At 38.2% G+C, this 19,784-nt stretch overlaps 1 protein-coding gene across 6 annotated transcripts in view; it reads left to right on the plus strand.

Moving 5' to 3' along the window:
• The window catches only part of stx1a (syntaxin 1A (brain)), a 56,290-nt gene that overhangs the window by 29,480 nt on the left and 7,026 nt on the right, over positions 1-19,784 (plus strand). For all 6 annotated transcript variants that reach the window (XR_006370915.1, XR_006370917.1, XR_006370916.1 and 3 more), the window contains exons 4-7: positions 10,192-10,266; positions 11,792-11,865; positions 12,003-12,111; positions 19,653-19,726. Coding sequence is in view for 3 of the 6 variants with exons in the window: in XM_044120287.1 (XP_043976222.1) it covers positions 10,192-10,266; positions 11,792-11,865; positions 12,003-12,111; positions 19,653-19,726 (332 nt within the window). In the remaining 3 variants the exon portion in view is untranslated. The remainder of the gene's footprint in view (positions 1-10,191; positions 10,267-11,791; positions 11,866-12,002; positions 12,112-19,652; positions 19,727-19,784) is intronic.

The following is a 19,784-nucleotide window of genomic DNA, read 5'->3' on the forward strand; positions in this document are numbered from 1 at the left end:
TCTTGGTTTTTTTGTTGCTGTTTTCTCATCATAAACTTTAATATCCCCCTTTATGAAAGCCTGAAAGCAGAGTTTGCTCCACTATATATATATATATATATATATATATATATATATATATATATATATATATATATATATATATATATATATATATATATATATATATATATATATATATATATATATATATTTGCAACCACTTATCCTTGTAGGGTCATGGGGAGGCTGGTGATCTTGTCCAGCCATTTAGAAAGAGACCATTTATAGCTGCAGTACGTACCTTTCATTAAAAATATTTGTTTTTTGTTTTACATATTTGTTAAAACTGTAGCTATGTTGACAGATAATCTGTGGAAAAAAAAATCAACATCCTCCACCTCCCTTCTGAGCTGCTATTGAAGAATTAAACCGCTTCAGCCCAAAAATAACCAATCAGAGCCAGGAGGAGGGTCTTGGTGCTGTCAATCTAGCTCGTGTACTCGCTGTTCAAGGAGGACAGTCGTACTGACAATTTGTCAATATTTCAGATGTTTAAAACACAGAACTAATCAATAATTATCAATATCGACTGATATGGAACCCTTAAATCGTGATATGTTTTTCAGCCGTACTATCCAGCTCTAGGTCCATGTAAACTCGGTGTAGTTCTGTCCCAGTTCACAGCAGCATTGTGCTGTTAATCCTGGGCCACTTTCAGCACAGAGCTGCTATCACATGCAGCCTCTATGTAATATTATCTCCTCTTCTGGGTTGCACATTATTCCATATCTGTTTATCCGCCTCCCCTTTAAATGAAGCAAAGCAAAATCCCTCTGGGGATTTTCAATTTATTATGTGTGGGTTCCTTTTTTTTTTTTCTTTTCTCTGTCAGTATCTCTGAAATGCACTCGGCAGTAGGAGTGGCTTCAGCGGCGATGATGGAGCAGGTAATCATCAGATTGCTGTGAAACTGTATTTCCTTGGGCGCAGAACAGAGACGATGCAAAATAAGTTTGGACGATTGCGGTATTTGTGTTGTTTGTTGGCTTTGAACGGCATTGCATCTCGTTATTTTGTTTTATGGAGCTGTGGTTTATAAATTTAAGTACCGCGAGGTCAGAGGTTTAGGGATGATTGCTCTTCCTGCTGCATCAGCGGCGTTTACACCCAGGGGAGAACGAGACTGCACCCATACTGGAGTCCTTGCCGCTTCTCTGTAAAGCAACAAGTGTTGAGTTACTATTGCTGTACCCTCACTAAATCTTTGCAGGAAACAGATTGCTTTCCTGCAATCCTCAAAACTATTCATCCTGCTCTCTGGTTGAAAAACCAGCTTCTGGATGTTTTTGTGCATAAAAAAACACGCACAAAATTCTGACTAATTTCCCAGTAGTTTCTGAAAAGGTTGGACAGGGCGGTCGGGACGAGAAGGGTCGGACAACATGAGTTTAAGAACAAAGTTATGTGATTTTTGACATACTGTATTTCTGCGACAATGAGTTTGACCCGACCATACAGAGACATTCACAAAATAAGCTCTAATCTCACATTTAAACTTTAATTAGCCGTCTTTTTTTGTCTGTAAAACTTCTAGAGTAAAAACCAACCAAAATGTAATCTGCAGCCGATGAGGATCATCAGGTCTGGATCTGTGAAGGGATCAATTGCCTCAGCCTGATTTCAAATCCAACACTGTTATTCAATCAGATCTCTAGAGACTGTTTGATGCAGTTAGCTGCTAAATTTCACAATAACACTCTAATATTATTAACTTACTTTATCGCTGTCGTCACAGACTCTTCCTTTCACCTCTCTGTGACTTTCCAGACATTTGGAAAGTCACAGAGAAGCCAAGTGCAATGGTGATTTAAAAACATTTCTTCCCTCAGCTTCACTCTGATTTTGCCTCTCCCTCTAATACGATAATTGCATCCTCATTTGAGTCTCTGTCAACATCCGTCATTCCAATTACAGATGCTTCCCGTCCAAGCATCCCGTCTACAGTATTTCCTTGTTTCTGCATTGACAAAAGAGATCGATGTGCAGTTTATGGGGTCACTATGTACACGTCACCATGCTAGCATGCAATATTTGCTTAAGAAACTTTCAGACTAAAATTAATCCACGGGAGCTTGGAGTCTGGGTCCGTGTCAGGAGGGTTTTCCATCCATGAATCAAGCAATATCAGGTCCAAAACCATTACTGGATCGGATCCCATCTTTAGTTTTAATATCGCCCTTCACATCTTCTTTGCAGCTACATTGGAGCTCCCAGCTGATAGGAACTCATGTTTGCTTACACGATGCCTTACAAAGAATGAGGATATTTTGTCCCGTTTGTTTCTCCGATCCTGCATGTATCTGTTATCGTAGTTCCTCTACAAAATCTTAACTCAGAATAATCTGGACTGTGTTATCTGAGTACATTTATCAGTGACGTTACAGAAACACTTTACATAAATCCTCCAAGGACCGACTGAAAACTGGAAAAAGAAAAGTCCAGGTACTGATCCGATTCAGATGCTACAGAGTGAAAAAGCTGCATAAGAATCCCCTCAAACATCTTTCAGCTGAAAGTGGGGAGTGAGGCAAATGTAAGATTGATGCTGGCGAATTGGAAATGGCAATTAAAAGCATTGCATGAAGTAAAACCTGCTGTTAATGTAACATTTTTATGCAAACATTTCTTAAAACTGTACAAAACTTATGGCACTTAATTTTTGCCAATTACTTTATGACACATTGGGCATTTAAGACTTATAAGTTGACAACTTATTTCACAAATTATAACAATTCATAACTATGTCGCTAAAAATTACATCTTCAACAATTTAAACAAAAAATAAAATGTCTACTTGGTGCAGAGGTGGCATGCTGGCCTGTTTGTTCAGACAAGCTGAAGAAACAGGAAGTTGCTTTCAAATGTGCGTTGACTCATAACGTGTTTCTTAATCCAGATGGAAACCTGAGCTGTGAGTGTGAGCCCAGATAAAAAAAAAAGATTGATCCGAGTGCTCTTAATGCATCTACATCCTGCATGCTTTAAAACCATTTGAGTCAAGCAGTTCAACTTAAGACCTTGCTGTTGTACTTGCATCATTTCTGACTTTGCCACAACAAACATTTCAAGTGTTAAAGTGAAATAGTTTTAGAGTTGTTGCAAATCGAAACGGAGAACCTTAGATTTAACCCTCGCTTCTGTCAGCCTGTAAATTGATAAACTGCGGTGTTTACTGGAGGATTTCTTTTTTACTTTGTAAATGTCACAGGATAACAAATAGATGATATAGATGTTGTAGGTTTTTATCCACATTTTACTTTCAAGCCAGTTAAACCACATGTCTGGGAACCCGCTCTTTACCACTTAGATATACGAGTTTATTTATCAAAAAAAAATTTCCAAGCACTTAGAGCTCGATCCGTCTGACATCTCCGTTTGCGGAGAGCGTCTTCCCTCCATTAAAAGTGCTCAGCTGGCAGCACTGGAGACGGCCGTTTTAATTGCAGCCTGTGAGTGTTACTATTTCTGGTTTTAGTTTTTTGCCAAGTGGAGATCTGTTTGCCAACGTGCCGCCACCCTCAACCAAAAGTACCCTCATCTGCCTTCCTTTCATTCCTTTCCTTTCTTCTCTTTCAGCTGCCGATTCCTTTGTGCCTTATCTCTTTTCATTTCCTCCTCTTCTCTCATAACATCTGAGCTGATATGTAATGACATCTGTGAGAGAAAGGTTAATCGAATGTGGACGATGTTGTCCAAGGCTAAGCACAGACACAAAGACAATGGAGGTCAAAGCTGGTAAGATAACGCGTTCGCTGGGAGACTAATCCTGACTTTCCCTCCACGTCCCCTTGACCTCGGAGGCAGCGATGGCGTGCGGAGGTTCGCGCTCTGATCCTGATTACAATGTTAGTTGTTTGGAGGCAGAGGGAGGTTTCAAAGTGACAGCAGCGTTACCATGTTAACTCAAAGTAACCCGGATGTTCCGCGTAGGAAGACGTTGGTGAAGAAACTGAGATTTTCAGGGAAGAGAATGAGGTTGCGACAACACAGTGATTAGATACAAAGACTGCTTTGCGTAGAGAAACTTTAGTCCAAATTTCATTTCTGAGATGGAAAGTTTCTCACGTCTTGCTCCAGACTCGTCCTAAAATAAAAAGTTGATGACAGAAAACTAGGCAATTTAAATGAGATATTCAACTTTAATAAGTAACCAACCTGAATAATACCAGCTACAAAAAGGGTGTGTTTTCTCTTTGTCTTATTAGGGAATATTCATCTAAATCTCAATATGTATAACAATGAAACCTTCAAGTTGAATTCAGGGTTTTTTAGATTACAGAAAATACATAAATTCCACAATGTGAACCAAATTCCTATCACAGTTTTTTTTGTTCTACGACTATTCAACTATTAAAAAACGATGGAGCATCTCATCAATAATTAAAACCCCAAAACGTAACTTTGGCTTTGGGTTTGTAATTAAACTGAAGCCTGTTTACAGTCTTGCTGCTTGAAAATCGCTTCAAATTGAAAGCTTTTGTTATTATGATTGTTTTAATTAATGACTACAGGTAAAAATAGGACTGATTCCAATACATATGCTATGTTTTATAAATACAGTACGAGCTCTCTTTTCAGCTAAATGGTGGGTTTGTTAAAAAGGTTAGAAACTAAATTAACCAAAACATTACAAACTGGTATTATTCAGTTCTCGTAATGCCTGACTTGGTCATGAAACAAACTAATCAAGCTAAGATAAATATTTTGAGCTGAAAAAAGTCTTGTTTGTTTTTAGTAGGTATATACTTTTTAGTGCAAAATGAAGGAGGTTTTTGAGGGAGCATGTCTTCATCCGAAGTGTAATGCAGTCGGGTTTTTGGGAAATGCTCCCATGTCGTTGTGTACGGGGGTCAGACGGAGACGTGAAGGTTTTTTTTTAAAACCCCCAGCGATACTTTGGGGGTTGAACCTTCGCTGTGCTTTCGGTTTGCCGTTTGCTGTGCTCTCACTGTATCCCAGCAGAAAAGCAAATGTTGGTAATGTTTGAGGGCTGAGCTCAGATTCTGTCTCTCTGACATCTGGACTCTAGACAATCAATAAGCAGAGCAAACACACAATGGGCTGGTAATACATTTACAGAGAGAGAGCAGAGAGGGGAAAAAAGATAAATGGATAAAAGTCGGAAAGCAGATTTAGAGCGGAGAGAGAAGTAGCTTGTTTAGTGTCACACTATGTGTCTGAATGTGGGACCTACCGACTGATAAATATGAAAAATATTCAAACTTTAGCTTATAGTATATGTTTCTCCAGTTTGACCACAAATTAATCTGAAATCAAATACTTGAGTAGCAGATTTTGATGCTGTCTCCTTGTTTCTAATGAAAGAGTTGCTCCAATGTTGCGCAATAACACCAAGCCAAGCCACATCTGGGAAGTTGAAATTTTCTGAAACAAAATGCTTAAAAGAAAGTCTGATATATTCTAATCACAAGTTGGTGCATGTTTGCTTCGTAACGCTCCAACCTGAGGCCACTGGTGCAGAATGAATTCAACACAGCCGAAATAGCCTAAACATTTTCACTTTCCTGATGAAAGAAACGTAAAAGATCGATATTGATCTATATCTATAGGTAGATATTGATATAGCTAGATATAGATTTGCTGTGCTCAGATCAGCATGAGCTGGGCTCCCAGGTTAGCAGGCACAGCTCCAAATTGCACATAGATTGATGTCTGGAAGACCAAAGACAGTTACGCGTTTTCTGAGTTGTGCTTCTACTGCAATAAAGACTTATTGCACAGAGAAATCCTGAAGCCTTAAAATCAGATTTAGCAAATGGGTGAAAGAAAAACACCTGAGCAACGACTCGATTGGATTGAAGCATGATTGTACTGGACAATACCTGCAGTGTGATGAAGACGTCTAGGATTCTTTTGTGCACAGTTCTTTCTGACAGCACAGGCAGAGATGTGTCTCTCATGTGTGGGACGGTTCTGTTTCCCACACAGCAAAGCTAAAACTGGCGGTGGAGGTGCAGAAAGTTGTGCAGGTTTCCACAGCAGTAACGTTACAGCTTAGTCTTCACGCAGAAAGATTTTCCAAATTTACCAGGATCCAGATACGTTGCTGTGGAAATCATGGAGGCCCCAAGTTGGCCTTAATCTTTACTGAAGGTAGCTTTATGTATGGGTCAGTGCAACCTGAAATCCATACAGATTCCCTTTATTTGTCCTATTTGCTTGTTATGACTCCAGAATGATAAAATCCATTAATCCTGTGAGTTTCTGTCGTCTTTACGGAATCCGTCACAAAGGAGAGTAACAAGACAAATGGCCGATATAACCAGGTGGAACCCATTTTCTCCTCCGTTTATCTCTTCCAGACCTCAAAAATAAAAACAAAAATGTAAAACCAATCTGAATTTGATTTCTGTGCTCACAGATAGCTCCCACATATCTCAGTGCCTCGTAGCATCTCTCCGGCTCTCCTTCCTTCTGTCACTTCGAAACCATCTGAAGCTGCCGAGAGGACCGACGGCACACATCTCCATAGCAACACAGTCTTAATGATGGCAACAAGCGCGACCTGAAGATTTCGTCTGAAAACGTCTGGGAGAGGGACGGAGTCCTCAGTTCTGGCCTCTAATTTGCCTCTGTCTCACTTCTCCTTCTACTTGTCCGTCTCTGGCGGCACTCTTCCTCTTTTCGCACGGCAAATAATGAGGCTGAATGGATACTTGATCTGACAGGTTGGCTTCCTCTGTTCGGTTGCCACGAGAAGCAAATCAAATCTAACCACTTAAAAGACACGCCGCACACACTCAGAAGCACACTTGTAACAACCTGAGACCAACCTCAATTTTGATGTTATTATCTCTGTGCTGCCCTCGTGGAACAGCACAGGTCTGGAGAAATAAGAGCGAGTGCTTTTTCTAAATCTTACACCTCTCTGAGGCTCCGGTTAGGCTGTCCTCTTGTTCTCGCCCTCTGATGTTCGTTTTGCACCTTCACTTCAGCTTTTAATAGGATCTTTTTTGTCTTTTCTGACAAAGACGGCGAACGCTTGCAAGTGCGTCGCTTTCAAAATTGGTTGTATCGTGAAATACTCTCTTGAGACCCCGTGTTTGTTTTCTCGCGACCCCCCAAAAGAGCGCAGGCTCCAACTTAATGAACCACTGGGTCTTTTAGGGAACGGCTACAGGAAGCTGGTGACTCTTCAGGACATTTGGTTGTTTTTATTTTTTCGATGCGATCAAAAAGCCTCGCTTCTGAGCATCGTTGTTACAACTATGTGCATCTGATGTGATCTGTGTGAATTTTTTAGATTAGGAATAAATGTGCAGGAGTCTTAATAGATGAAGAAACTGCATTTACAGAAGATTTTAAATGCTTGTTTTTGGCCGTCCTGGCTTATTTGAAATATTGTTAAAATTGTGTGTTTTTTCTGAAATTGACATTAAACACATCAAAGTTCAGTATTGTTGTCATAGAGTAACAGAGGATGACTGCTAGATGCTAGATTATCTGATGGTCAATCAAAACTTCATGTATGAACCATTATATTATGAAATTATTATAAAAAAACAATGAATTCTTTTAAAATGTAGCAAAACTCTGGCATATATTTGCAAAATTGGCTCTTTGTATTTTATTATTCTTATTTTTTGTCCATCATTTATTATTCATTCACTTTACTTGAATCTAAAAATGGTCAAAATTGATAGTAAGTCATTCTATTTTTGTTTGTTTTTCTAATTGCTTATTTTGTAGATCAATATTTCTGTTTGTTTGTTAATATTTTATTTATTTTTGTTTTGTGTGCATGTAGTTGGTGAATTAAAATAAAGTTTATCATAACTATTCATGTCTCCAAATAGTTTACAAAACTCCACAGGCAGCCATAGGGTGTCCACATTTTTCATGTTATGGATTCTCGCTCTTATTATTAGTTACAGTATTTTATTTTATTTATTTTTTTTAGGAATTGCTACGTAGGAGAATAATATTCTGTTTGAGAAACCTCTTGACCTTTGCTCATATTCCAAAAAAAAGGAAACACTGTGTATGTTTTATGTAGTCTTTTCTCTATCTTTCTACTCCTTTAACCTTTGGAGAAAAGTTTCCTCCCATCTTTAGTAGGAAGAAATGATCGACAGAAGATACAAAACGCTAATCATCATAGATTCTGTTGTCATTAAATACCAGTAGGTTAATTCAGTTTTGTTAAAAAGACGTAACCTGAGTTATTTTGCACTGAATGTAGTTTAAGATTTTTTTTGTGAAAACCCTCCACAGACAAAAAGACAAAGTTTTTTTCTGGCAGCTAAACATCGACAGAAATTCGCTTTAAAGCTGTATTGTACTGAAAAACGTGGATCATAAGTTATTAAAAACATATTACTGATTGTTGCGATCTAAAAGCTGCTAGTTTATTTGCATGAACAAATGGAGTAATGAGAGGCTGAAACAGAGAGCCATTTCTTTATGAACCGCCATCGCTGTTTGGTTTTAGTTTCTACTACTAAACTCTGTCTAAAGTCAATATTGATGGATTGTTTGCGCCTCGACTTTCTAAATATTGTTTTTGTAGCACTTACAGATGCAAAAGTATTTAGTACTGCTGGGTTTTATATGTTAAAATATTCACATTTTCTGTTTCTATTTGCATAAATTTACTTTTAGGAGCAATTTCTCTCCTTTGTTTTGAATTCCCTTGATTCTCCATTTGCCTTTTACCCAATTAGAAAACGAATCAGTTTCTCTGGGATCTGCTGTTTTAATTTGAACTCTAATCCCTGAACACAACATGGATGTGTGGATTATGGTGCTTTGTTTTTAGATGGGTTGATTATCAAACCATCTAAACCTGAGGCATTCACAAAAAGCAGATTTGCAGTGAACGTTTAGAGAGGAATATGATTATCTCACAATTTAAACTTATTCCTTATTGGAAAATAGGTGCAAATATTCTGTTTTAATAATTGAACGCATGCCAGTGACTGAAGTCTCCTTCTGTGTAATTAGATCTTCCACTGAGGATATCGGTAATTGGGTTCAGATGTCTGCAGTGAGTTTTGGTTCAACAGGTCTACCGCTGCCTCAGATTTATCTTTGTGATTTATGCAGCCTTAAAGAAGCAGGGAATATGCAGAAATAAACTCATTATAAGGAAGAACTGCAGGCACTTCACTTTGACTGAATAGGTCAACTGTGCTAACTTATAAGGCCTCGGTTGGTGTGTTTGCGTGTGTGTGCGTGGGTGTGCGTGTGTGTGTGTGCGTGTGTGTGTGTGCTGTCTCCCAGCTGCTTTTTAATGGGGATTTGGTTAGTATATGACATTTAGATGATAAATTAGATTTTCCCCGTGTTTGAAACTGTAATTAATGGTTTGGGATTACTATTATATTTACACAACTGTGCAAAAGTGTTCACAATATTTGACCTTTTCAACAGTTTCAACACATTACAGTCACACATCTGATGCATTTTATGTGATACACCAACAAAGAAATTCCTATTCAAATCTGAATTGCATTACATGCATTCTATTACGACCCATTTATTTCACACTCTGGTTTTAATAACTAGCTCAGGTTGTTGACAACAAACTATGAGTTGTGACTCTACGACTCATTGGAGAAAGCAACAAATATTCACATGCTTAGAGCTACAGCGGTGGTCCAGTTCAATACTTATTCATGCTTTAAAATGGCCCAGTTAAAGTCCAGACCTAGATCCAGTTGACATCAGGAACAAAATGTTGCTCACAGCAAATTTTGCAAAGAAGAATTTGACAGAGAATTCAATTGTAGCTGTAATTGCAGAAAAGTTGGAAAATATTTATTTATTGAGTAAATAAATATTATTTATTGAAATATTTATTTATTGATTAGTACCTTCTGCCATCTGTAATGTTTAATTTTCTGATGCTAGAACAGCTGATTGCGGTTTTCTGCAGTTTGTGAGTTTTTATCGTGTTTTGTATCAAGTGATCACGTAAAGCTGTGGCCAACTGAGAGGTGAGAGCAGCGGTGCTGGTAGTCCATGAAAAACCAGCAGCAACCTGAGCTGAAGCTGATCAGTCTGGGAGAGACCATCTTCCTGCGTCGCTTTCGATTCTGTCTCCCTGAAACTGGTGGAGGTACAAAGGTGTCGGTCGTCTCTTCTCACGTCTCCTCTCTCTTCTTCTTCTGTCTCCGTTTTCCTCAGAGACCAAAGCCGAGCTTGAGGACCTCATGGCAGACATCAAGAAACTGGCCAACAAAATTCGCTCTAAATTAAAGAGTAAGTCATTGTTGTCTTCGTCTGTCAACGTGTCGGTTAACAAAAACACGAGCCTGGGACTGAGACACATGGGGTTTTGGGTGCTTTCTCAAATAATATGGAGCAGTTCATTTGACAAATGAAAGACAAAGAGTCAGGAATTAAATCAGATGTTCATGTTTTTGTGCGGAGGTGCTTTGCATTCCCAGCAGAGGAGACCTGCCGTTCAGACTGTGAGGTGCTCAGCCTGCAGCAGCTCCCAGACAGCTTCATTTATTCATGAAGGTTTCGTTCTCCAGAGGCAGAAACATGAGTGACACTTATTACTGAGGTGCTGATGGCTGGAAGTCGTAATTATTTACATTTCTGTTAGCAGCATTACAGTCAGTGGTCTGCAAGTTCTAAGCTCTAAGTTCAGATTAAAATAAATCAGATCACACCAAATACACTTGGGTTCTACATCCATCTGACTCTCTAGCCTCAAGTAATCAATGATTTTAATTATTACAAATGTTCTGGATTTGTGTATATTTCTTATTCATGGAAAAGAATCAAGTGCAAGTTTTTTTCTAGTAGTGGGACTTGATACAAAATTTTACTCAAGTACGGCATGTATAATTATTTAAACACCATTAATTGCATTTTTACCACAAACTATAAGGTGACAAAATAAATGTTAACTCAAAAGAACATTTTGATGCTAAATTCTTGAATAATAAGCATAAAAGCTCAATAGCAAACCTATTCATAGTTTTTAATCTGTTATTTAGGTTTTTTTTCTACACATTCATCTCCAGCTGATCCACATCACTGCTGCTCACATCCTGACTAAAACCAGGAAAATGTAGCTCAGAAAATAGACTTTTAAATTTATTATTCTAATGGATGCAGTCAGAAAAAATCTGTCAAAAACAGACAGATGGCTGAGATTTGGGGAGGATGTACTGCTGCAAATCAGCTGTCGATATTTCCTATGGAGGACATTTGTTCAATTAAAAAAAACATTTGAGAAGAATTTTGTTTTATTTTATGCAACATTTAAGTCCAAAATTATTCATAACTCTGGCAGATTTAAAAGAACAAATTAATAATCATTTCAAAATACAGTCAAGAAAGATTCTTATGAACGACGAATACATAATAAAACAATGAGTTTAGGAAAAAAGAAACAACTGGGGAATTAATTAAATTAATAATTGATTCTAGAAAGATTGTAAAATTAATGAAACTTCTTGTAAGATTTAAAGGAGCCATGAATCATTAAGAAAGGATTCAAGAAAGAGTTTTATCATAATTAAATTTTAAAAAAAGATCGATATGAGATTAAATAAAAGACCTATATAAAGAAGTAATTAAAAAATATATTTCAACAATAAAAATGAAAAAAATCAGAATAATAACTTAGAAAATTATATTTAAAAAAATTATGCATGGAGTGCAATAAAACTTGAATCAAAATAGATTTATTTCTCTTTGAGGTTTGTTTGAGTTAGTTGAGTCAATTGTTGATCAAGTGTCTATATTGTTATTTTCTGTTGTTGTTCAGGTATTCAGCAAACCATTGAGCAGGAGGAAGGGCAGAACAGATCGTCAGCTGACCTGAGGATACGCAAAACACAGGTAGAGCTCAAGCAAACGCCAAAGGCTTTAGGAACGTTTTTCTTTGTAATCTAACTGCAGCTATTTTCCTACTTGGATGAAGCATTTCTTCTTCTTCTTCTTCTTCTTCTTCTTCTTCTTCTACCTCGCTTCCCCAGCACTCCACGCTGTCGAGGAAGTTCGTCGAGGTGATGTCAGAGTACAACACCACGCAGTCGGACTACAGAGAGCGCTGCAAGGGCCGCATTCAGAGACAGCTGGAGATCAGTGAGTAGATCAACTAATGGACACCGAGGACGGGTGATCAATGGTTTTATGGTAGTAAATGGTTTACTGTCAACTCCAACCCATAGTTGTTGTTTTTTGGCACTAAAACTTTCTAGAGCAGCTCAAATGTGAATTGTCTTTTTCACTTTTTACAATCATTCGTGCTCTGAAATGTAAAAGTAATATTTAACTATGCTCTAATTTAAAATAAAATCTGAACCGCAAAAGTATAAGTGACTTGCATTTAGTTGAACCCGAATGCTAGAAGACCAGAGAAAGAGGGGTGAAGTGAAAAGTTTTATGATGCAAGCAAGGATTACTTTAAAAAACTAAAATTGGGGGAGTGCTGTGGTGACGCCGGGGGTCAGCACGCCCCACGTTTGGAGGCCTTAGTCCTCCACACGGACGTCGCGGGTTCGACTCCCGGTCGTATGTCTTCCCCCCTCTCCTCGCCCTCTTTCCTGTCTGCCTACTGTCACAAAAATACGAGCCACTAGAGCCGCAAAAACTCTTCGGAGAAGAAAAAAAAAAAAAAAAAAACTAAAATTGGGCTTTTTAAAAACAATGGGATCAGTGACACGGGAATCAGGTGAGGAAAATTAGGAGAATGCTAAACAGCATTCTCCTAATTTTAAACTCTAAGAAATGAACTATGACGAGACCTACATGACAAAGAATACAGAAAAAAAATCAAACGAATATGGAAAGACATTAACAATGATAAACAACTTAGAAATGTTGAGAAAAATTTCCTAAAAGCAAAAGTTAACCAAATACAAACACAACCTGTTGTTAGTAGTAGTTTTTTTTTGTTGAGACTCTGAGCTGCTGCCAAAAACTTTAATCAGTTATTTTCTTCATGTGAGAAAATATGCCTCATTCATTAATTTCCTTTCACAACCGCTAATTCAAGGTTCAGTTCACCCGAAACAAAACTGAAATTATTTGTCTTTGCCGTTCAACAACGTAATTACAGTACCAGAGGGCTCTTTGTTCTCATTTATGTGCTAAAATGATTACATCAAATAAAATAAAATAAAAAATAAAGCTGCTTTCATTCCAATGAAGTTACTTTCAAAAGTATTTACCTGTTTTATGGTTTGCATCATTTCACTTAGCGTGTCTACAGCTTTGAACGTTTCGTTTCCTTTTTATTGTGAAGCAAACAACAAGTAGGAAAAATAGAAAACTTCAGTGTGCATAATTATTCTCTCCTCTAAATTTACAATTAGAGCCGATTATTGCAGCAATCACAGCTGCAAGTCGCTTTGGATGATTCTCTCTTTATCTAGACGCTGGGATTGTTGCCCAATCCTTGAGGCAAAACTGCTCCAGCTCCTTCAAGTAAAACAGTTTAAATATTTAAATAAAAAATATTCAGCAAACTGCAGAATCAAATATTTTAATTTTTTTTTTGGTCATTTTGGAGATTTTTGCTGATTTCCTCTGCAATAGGAGCCTAAACTGGGAGAAAATGGCGTGTTCTAAATTCACTGCGGAAGAAAAAGTGGACAATGAAAATGGACAAATCATACAGGAATTGACAGAACAAGGCATCGTTTCTCCCGCCAGCCATCACAAGACCGATGGGCTTCATTTGGCAGGATTAGACGTAATAAAAGTTTCCAGTTTAAAACGACATCTTGGGAGAAACCAGAGGCATTTTGAAGAGACCGTTCCTCAAAATCCTGAGTCAAGGACAACAAAAATACATGATTCTCTGATCAAGCTGTGAGCAGGCTGCTGGCTGCATCATCGACACAAAAAGCAACAGAGAAAAATAGATTTCCTATTCAGTTTAGTTAGTGAGATCTTAATTTATTTTTTTTGTTGTTGTTAAGATTTCTATGAATTTGTTGATTTTCTGTAAAACTGTTGAAACATTTTTATTTCATTTTACAACATGAGTTATTTTGAATGTAACTGTAACACGATGAGGGGCTCGAGGGACTGACTCATTTCAAAATTAATTTTATTTCACATTTGAATTAGATCAGCTCTGGCTGAGATCTTAAGTGCATCCAGATGATGAGCAGATGAAGTTCCTTGTTCATTCCCAGAAGGTTTTAGCAGATCGTTGTGCGAGTTTGGTTTTATGTCACTCTAATCCACTGCAGCGTAGAAACTTTATTTTGAAAATATCACAGTGCATAAAGCACAAAATCTTGCCAACAATATTTTTTCTAGTTTCTAATGCAAATGTCTTAGGTTATTTCACATCTTTTCCATGTTATTAATGAAATAATCTTCAAGTGGCACTAGTACTTTATTTGTCATTATTCAAGAATTATTTATGTAAAACAAGCTCATAAAAGTTACTTGTAAATTATTTTTGTCTTATTTCAAGTGTAGTAAAACTCGACCAAAAATACTTGGCAACATTAAGATTTTTTCATTTCGACTTTACTATTAATATTCTTTTTTGCCTTTTGTTTTATTCATTTCAACGTCTATTTCATTATTTTGACTCTTTTCTTTGACTCTTCTTAACTGTTGTGTTTTTTGGACTCCAGTTTCCAACAATAATGATCAAAATCCTACGGCAGAAGGAGAATCTGTTTTCCTTCTGCGGCGTTTCTTCAGGTTTCACTTTCGCTTTTCTGTCGTTTATTTGTGCCTCCCTGGCGGAGTGCGCCACAACATCCGCTTTCAGAATCAAATCGCTTTTCATCGACACCCACACACACTTGGACGCTCTCAGCAGGTTACCGCAGCTCAGATCTATGCTCTCCTCTTTCCCGTCGCGCTGAACGCGTCAGATGAACTGACGGGTATTAAATATAAGCTCTTCATTCCTGGACCGGATGGACGATTCCCCATTTAATACATGATGCAGTCGCCTAAATGTAGACAACGCATAAGTGCGTCCATCCAGAGATGAACACCACGACTTATTTAGTGGCGAGGAAAGACTGGACACATGCAGCAGGTTTATCTCCACTCTGTGCGCCACTTTCTAGACAACAATGGAGCTCACAGCACCCTGTGGGCCTAGTCAAAGGACAAAAACACACCTTCTGAAGTCAAACACCTGAGTCACTTTTTGCTTGAGCTCTTCCAGATGCGCTCGGGTTTGAGTCGTCAGCTGCTGGAATCGCAGGAGGCTTTCGCTGTCGCCAAGGAAGGGATCACACACAAGCATCAGTGGAAAAAAACCACACACACAGAAAGACAGGCAGCGCTTTGAGTACGCAAGAAAAACCAATTATTTACGTGTCCGAGGGAGGATTTTCCCCATTCTTTAAATTCTGTTCGTCTGAAGATTTCATTGCTCGCATCGTTCCAGCTCCAGCGCCTTTCACTGGTTTGTGTGTGAGAATCGATAGAATGCCACACACTGAGGAAAACATTCAGTCTCAGTATCGATTCTGCCGCAGCTTCTCTCTTTTCCCCGCTTACCTCCACTCTGGCCTGATGGGTGCAGACATGAAAAGGACAAGAAAGAAATGCCGGAGCGCCCTGTAAGGGTCATGTTGGAGGATTTCAGCTCCAACACAACGATGGTGCTGTTTAGGGGTTGTAAAGTCATCCATCCGTCCGTCCAAATAAATCTGTTTGTCCACTAAAACGTATGTAGAGATGTACATGTTGGTATTTTAGACCTTAGTTTTAGACCTTTCTGTGTGGTGCAAGCAGCTGACCAAGCCAAGGAGAGGTTGACCGCAGGCGTTGCAGGGTGTCTCTCTGACATTTGATTATTGTTTTCCATTTCCCATCGGAGCGCTCCACTAGCTGCTCGCTCCGGCACAGGAAAATGACTTTGATGTGGTCAAGCAAAGTCTTCCTCAGCTGTACAGCAAATCTGACTTGAGCTGTCACCTTTCTTGTAAAATTAACAAGAAAGAGTTGCTAAAAAATTTCTAGTTATTGACGGGGAAAATACAGCCATCGAAACCTTGAGGACCTTTTTCGTCTTTTGTTTCTACGTTTGTGCTCTCTGCTCCTCCAGGACGACGCTTCTGGTTCACCAAAGACAGGAAATGAAATAGTGCAATTACTGCCAGCGAGGTGGTGTTAAAGACTTAATAGCCTATGAACACTAAGGGTGTAGTTCAGCTTCATATTGGACTTTTTAGGGTTTGGGTCTCCATGGTAACAATTAAGAGCCTCCGTTGGAGCTTGTAAGGGCTTTAAAGAAAACAACGACGTGTCTGCGTGTGTGTGCTAATGCTTTGCGTGTAAAAAAAAATTTAATAAATAAATTGGAATTGTGAACTCAAATTAATTCCTAAGCTGTTTAGTGAAAGTATATGACCACTTGATGCCGCCTAAATGGAAATTCACTGGTGTGAACAGAGTTGATTCGCTTCATAAATGTCGAGCCGAGTGGGGCTGAAGTCTTGTAAAGTTTGACCGATGCTTCATCTGTGTTCTTTCCAAAACAGAGGGTTCATTTTCAATCTCCATCATCCTCAAAGTCTTGGTCAGTCGCACGGCTACGCACACACTCTGATGACGTCGTGGAAGGAGGCTTTTGTAGTTGCGCTCCTGCTGCTTGGAGTCTCGCAGGGAGGAAGTAGAGCAGCGTTTGAGCAACCTGCCTGGACAACTGCATAATCTGAGCTTTCCAGAAACCCTACTTTCTATTTTTATGCTTGTACGACGAAAAGGAAGAAATTTGGGGGAGGCTTTAGTACTTGCTATCAATACCATAATCAGCCCACCCCGCCTTATGCTGCAAGCTCAGTTTGGCTCACTGTGAGGTTTTTATCACACACTGATAACTCATCTAAATGCTGATCGTATTGAAAGATTTTCTACCAATGCAAAAGACAACTTTAGAGAAAATCAATTTGTTGCTCTTTGGCAGAATAAATAAAAAAATATTTAGGTTTTAATGCAGCTTTGAACTTTTATTCGATTTAATATAGAGCCTTTCTTCGAGGAGATTATATAAAAATCGACTTTTTTGAGTTTTACATCATGTTACAATGTTATTCCCTCATCAGAAATACGTCTGGTCTTGCCTTGATTCTTGCATGCATGTTTGACAAATCCTGCAATCTCCTCCTGTAAAAGAATCTCTTTAGCCTCCCTCGAGTTTTTATAGCAGGAAACACACAAATAGAGTTTCACTCTGATTGTTTCACTAGTTGTCTCGGTTTCACCAGGACAATGAGCCAGCATGTGCTGAGTGGAATGGAGCCATCACTATTTATAAACACACAGTTTTCCCTCCTGTGGGACTGTGGAAAACAAATGGGCAAAAATATCCCTGCTCTGTGTTTTTTTAGATTTGCAGTAGCCTAGATTTTGACATTTATTTACATACAATACATCCATTTAATACTGTTAAGCGTCACTTAGTATTGCAGTTTGCTGGGGTACTGCAAATCGTCCTACTCCACAGATAACAATCTTTATGTCGACACAAACCTGAAAACCAATATTATACAGGACTTTATGTGTTGAGTGCAGCCTGGAGGCTCGGAGAGGAACTACAGAGGTTGTGAGATTCGAGGCCTCATCAGTGTGAGTGTTTGTTGGTCCATTTGGCCTTTTGACCCCAAGGCTGGAGGAGTTGGTGCAGCTGGTTCCAGCACTGCCCTCTGAGACCTCCAGCAGGGAACAGTCCTCGGAGCAGCTAAGACACTGAGCAGATCCCTCAGGCTTCCACAAGGCTGAAGTGGATCCACCATGTTGGATGTGGCAAATTAAGAGTTCTTATAAATATATATATATATATATATATATATATATATATATATATATATATATATATATATATATATATATATATATATATATATATATATATATATATATATATATATATATATATATATATATATATATATATATATTAAGAAGATTGGCGTATTACACCAGAATATTGTTCATTGCTATTAGGTCAAGAAGCTGGCAGAATCATTCTTTTTTTGTTGCTGTGTTGTAGCATATTTTTGTGGCTTATACAAAAACCAAACTTCCCTCCACAGCTAGAAACTATTTGATGGAAACTAGGTTTTCAAAAAAAAAAAAAAGAAAAAGAAAAAATGGAGCAAAAACTTCTTTTGTGAGCTGTATGTGGACCAAGTAGAGATTTAATATGTGCATGGAAACGATTTCGAAATGATGCCGACGACATCTGACAGAGACGTGCTGTAACAGTGGGAGTAATGGACCTCCAGAGGAGCAACTCTGCAGGCGGTTTCCGCATTCACACTGTAGGATATTACAAGAGGTGTAGAAAAAAAACTGTTCATGAAGTAGGGCAACTCTGCTGGGGCAAATAAAAGTGGATGAGGAGCAAATGCAGCTGGAAGAGACGATGACATACACAAGGATTAGTAGATGGAGGGAGACTAGTTACAGAGAGGAGCTCAAAAACAAGAAGCTAAACTATTGTGATGTACCTTAAAGTCATTTAAACACACTGACAGACTGATTTTAAGAGAAAAATGTCTTTATTCAGCAGAAGTCTGCAGAGATTTAACATCGGCATGAATGTCACCTTATGGTTTTTATCGATTTATTTGAACCAACACAACTTATTGTCGATTCCTACATCAACATAGTCAAAATTACTCAATAATTAAAAATATGCCTCACTGAGTTGCAGAAGTTTCCCACATAATTCTGGCTCCTTTTTTGTTTTTTGTTTTTTTGTTTTTTATCTCCCCAGAATCTGAAAAGTTCATTTTAATTCACTGTCTCTAAATAACAACATGTCTCCTACAGGATTGAGCTCAGAGCCATTCCAAAAGCTTTAGGGCTGGTGAGCTTCCCCCCAGATCCAAACCCGTTTGGATTTGTGCGTAGCATCAAGGATCAGCGTCAGACCCACTCTGCCACCCTCACCCTCAGACTGGAAGAAATTGGATATGATTTTTAGGGACAACCATGAAACTACCAAGGTTTCAACTGTCTATGAATTGGAAACGACCAATGTCAAAACCCCAGAGTAAAATTAGTTGAAATCATCATAGACTGAAAGGATTCTGGCCATGAAAGGAATCTTTTCTTATAGCTTTACTGGTATTTCCAAAGGCCTTCTGGATCAAATAAGTTAAATTATTTGACCTTGAAGACAAGAATGGTCTTTGGAGGAGTCCAGTGGAAGCTTTCACATGTTGAGCATTACATTGTAGTTATACTTACATTACATCATAACAAAAATAAAATAATAATAAAACATTGCACGGTTGAAGTCGATGTTATGGGGAGTTTTCGTCTTTATTACAGACAAGATGTATAAAATTATTGGTTCACTCATGTAAGAAGTCATATGAGAGAAATGGGTGTTAGGAAAGTCATTCATAGAGATTTTTTGTTTTGTTTTTGCAGTTAAACATTTGTCCTTTAACATGTGAATGATAGAATAAAACCTCTTATTGTACCAAATTCGTGCTCTGGCACATCGGTTTCTTTCACAGTGGATGTCGGTTGCTTTGAAATTTTGGGTTTCTGCAAGAGTGATGAAATAATTTGAAGATTTTTGTTGATCCAATGATAAATTTCCCTTTGTATCTCATGTCAAAGAAGTTATACCACTTTAACATGACTTTAGCTAATTAGTCTGTTTGTTTTTCCCTATTTAGCTGGAAGAAACACTACAAATGAGGAGCTGGAGAGCATGTTAGAGAGTGACAACCCTGCCATCTTCACCTCTGGGGTAAGCGACTTATAGGCATTTTTTTAAAGTATTTTATTCTGTCTTGCTATTATTTTCT

Source organism: Gambusia affinis, linkage group LG06 (genome assembly GCF_019740435.1).
Source record: "Gambusia affinis linkage group LG06, SWU_Gaff_1.0, whole genome shotgun sequence".
Taxonomy (NCBI): domain Eukaryota; kingdom Metazoa; phylum Chordata; class Actinopteri; order Cyprinodontiformes; family Poeciliidae; genus Gambusia; species Gambusia affinis.